This window comes from Calcarisporiella thermophila (assembly GCF_041956535.1).
Source record: "Calcarisporiella thermophila strain CBS 279.70 unplaced genomic scaffold VTP21scaffold_7, whole genome shotgun sequence".
Lineage (NCBI taxonomy): Eukaryota > Fungi > Calcarisporiellomycota > Calcarisporiellomycetes > Calcarisporiellales > Calcarisporiellaceae > Calcarisporiella > Calcarisporiella thermophila.
Window position 1 is genome coordinate 1,149,940 of NW_027192197.1, and position 3,259 is coordinate 1,153,198.

The window sequence follows — 3,259 nt, forward strand, 5'->3', positions numbered from 1 at the left end:
CGCTTTCTAGCAGTTTTCACCAGGCGGGTTTTTTGTAGGGATAATTTATAGGAAATTACAAGGAAATGGGGGATCAAAAAAGGATAAAATATAGACTGGTGTATATTGAGACAGAAAGTACGACAATTTAACGAAAATAATACATGCAACTAACTTTTTTTGATCAATCAATGGAAACTTTATTGATTTTGCTATATTACATGAAGGTAATATCAATATAGCGAGATAAAGGACATGATCGATGGGTGTGTATCGTTGTTACCTTGAATAACGGGTATGTAAAATCGATGTAAACAGTGTACTCTAGTAGAAGTGTTCTTTCCAGTAATAAAACTCACAATTGATCAAGTGGACAGCAGTCACAAGCAGGGAGTACTGGTGGAGAAACGTTATTCGAGCTTACGCCGCTACCTTCGCTATCACTTGGTATACTACATTATCAAACCCTCTACGTGTTTTTTTTTTTGAGATTACAGGATCTTTATTGAAAAGTATCCTTTTTAGTAATAAAATGACTTGACAGTTCTCCGAAACAAGGAATACATGTACGTAATGGTAGAGCATGTGAATACCATCCTATTTTTCAAGGACGGTATTATACAAGAGAGAAAAAGAATATAAACAAACAAAAAAAAAAATAAAAGGAAAAATTGGAATGCGGGTGTAGGGTATTTGGCAAGGTGGTATTGGAGCTAAGTGTTTTGGTTGAGGGATATTTCGTCTCCTTGGACTTGTATCCAACTTCCCTTACACCAAAGCTCTTGGAAATCTTCTTATCCTTTATGGACGCTGACCACCATTTGGATCTCACGATTTTTTGCATTTCGTGACCTAGTTGTTCAGCGAGCGCTATTTCGCTTGGTTGGGCGTTATCCATTATTATCGATAATCTTGATCGATAGATGATCCAAATTGCTGCATCATGGACCGTTGACATTACTTCCCGTTGGTAGCCCATGGTTTTGTAGTCTGTTCCAAATAGTCTGTCTTCCTTGGTTGACTCGTGGGCTCTCACTCCAAGAATGCGGCATACGAAGTTGTCTACCGTTTGCCATAACTGATTTATGGCCGGGCATTCCAGGTAAGCATGACAAATGGTTTCCACTGCGTTGGTTGTGCACCGCTTGCAAATATTAAGTTCTCCTGTCCACTTACTAGTGATGATGTTTGTCACCAATCTGTGTTTCAAGAGTCTCCATCTTTGTGTCCTATGCTTGGGTTCGCTTGGCCGCTTTTTCCAGTACATCCAAGCTACCTCCCAATTGATGGAATCGCTTGAGGTCTCTTTCCATTCCGGAGTGATATTCTCTCCTTTGCTTGTCTTGTAGAGCCTCCCGATTTTGTGCGGAAGTTTTTGATCTTTGTGCCAGCTAGCACACATTTACCCAGCGGGAACGTGCATGGTCCTTCAATCTGTGGTATACCCTGTAGCAGGGCATCAGCCAGTTGTGGGTTTAGTTGAATCTCTCATTTCCTCCAGTGCCACTGAAGAACTATGTAGCTGTCTCTGAATCGGCTGGAATATTGGTCGGAATATCTCGCCACGTATTCATGGACTTCTGGTTCTACCATCGGTTTGTATGTATTAGTCCTTCGGTTGAGTTTAAGGAAGTCACCTAGTTTGACCAGTCCTACACTTTCGCCTTTCGATTTTAATGGACATCCGCCCATTGTGAAGTAAGAGTTGTTGATTATGGCAAGAGAGAGCGTTTCTTCGATGTTGAATTTCTGGGTGAGATCTAATTTGCCGTCCAGTCTTCTCCATACTCTCAGTAGGTGGGGCCATATTCCATCTGTTCGGATGAGCTTGCGTTGTGTGTACTGCGTTGCCAGAATACCCATTCCCATTCCAGCTGGAGCGTAGAACTTTTTGAATATGTGTATGGTGAGTTGCACCTAAATTGGGCGGATTCCCGTAGACATTGCTGTAGCCATTCTTTGAAACCACGTGGCCAGTATCGCGTCGGTTTGATATTTCGGGTTAATGAATCCCAGGCCTTGTCCTGATGGTTGTTGGAGGATTTCCATAGATATCTGTGGGCGCCTTCCTCCCCAGATAAAGCTCCTTATGATCTTGTTCACGCACCTTAGGAATTTTGGTGGAGGAGGTATAAGTTGAGATATGTACCATAGTTTAGAGAGCAGGCGGGAGTTTACAAGATGGACTTTTCCTATCAGCGATAGGAAAAGTTGCTAGCCTGTCGTGCCTTGATCAGACGGTGAAAGTATCTCGTTGATTTTTCCCCTTGTTCTGTCCATCTGGCTCGACTTTGAATCCTTCTTGCCTCTATTCTTTGGTTGATGAAGGACCTTTGTTCTTCCAGGAGCCGTTCACGCTCTTCTTCCATTTCTGGAGTTCACGGTGGGCCTAATTTATCGATGTCTGTGATCTCTTTCTTGTTTATCATTTGTCGTTTTTCCATGCTTTGCTTGCGTCTAGTAGCGTAGGCAACGGTGAATGTTTTGAACTTCTCCTTAGCTTTTTCTCAGAACGCTGTTGGCTCCTTCTTAGGCGATGGCTTTTCCGTTTGTAATATCTCCCAAAATTTAACTATTCCTTTCCTATAGTCTTCCTCGCTCAAGAGTGAGGTGATTAGTTCCCTCTACGTGTAGCAGTTTTTTTTTTGATCAATCAATGGAAACTTCTATTTAATTTCCATATATTACATGAAGTTAATGTCAATGGATTTAACATAACGAGATATAGGTCCTTGATCGATAGACGTTCAATCTATATGCGTGTATCGTAGTTGACGTGAATAGCATGTACGTGAAACCAATGTAATCTTTGTACTTATCGTAAGGGCGATCTTTTCAATAATCAAGACTCAGCTTCTGATCAAGTGGATAGCAGTCACAAACTAAGAGTAAGTGCTGGTGGGGGAAGTGGGATTCGAACCCACGCCGTTCTCATCGGCATCCCAGGGATAGTCCACTACACTAACCCTCCCCCCCCTCTACGTGTAGCAGATTTTTTTTTTGATCAATCAACGGAGACTTTTATTAGTTTCCGTAGCTTACAAGAGTTTAATGATTACAATGAAATAAGAAAAGGGGGGAATAAAGGGTAAATTAGATGTATATAGTGATCGGGTATTTGGTGAAAGGTATGAAGTAAAGAGGAGGGGAGGAGGGAAAGAGCGGATTGGAAGAGAGGAAGGGTTGCTTCGCCACTCCAGTTTTAGTCTTGCTCTATCCGAACTTTCTATTACCGCTCCCTGACTGCACCACCTTCTTCGGAATAGCTCTATCTCGCGTT

General features: G+C 42.1%; 1 protein-coding gene and 1 non-coding gene across 2 annotated transcripts; both read right to left on the reverse strand.

Moving 5' to 3' along the window:
- Nucleotides 1–831: 831 nt before the first annotated feature.
- Nucleotides 832–1,848, reverse strand: VTP21DRAFT_10772 (uncharacterized protein; the record flags this gene model as incomplete). The annotated part of the gene is made up of 4 exons (XM_069390145.1): nt 832–849; nt 941–1,178; nt 1,256–1,425; nt 1,495–1,848. The coding sequence occupies 4 exons, from the start codon at nt 1,846–1,848 to the stop codon at nt 832–834; spliced, it is 780 nt and encodes a 259-aa protein (XP_069253395.1).
- A 1,030-nt stretch (nt 1,849–2,878) lies between these two features.
- Nucleotides 2,879–2,954, reverse strand: VTP21DRAFT_t72. Its single transcript has one exon. It is a non-coding gene; the product is annotated as a tRNA-OTHER (tRNA).
- Between the last annotated feature and the right edge of the window lie 305 nt (nt 2,955–3,259).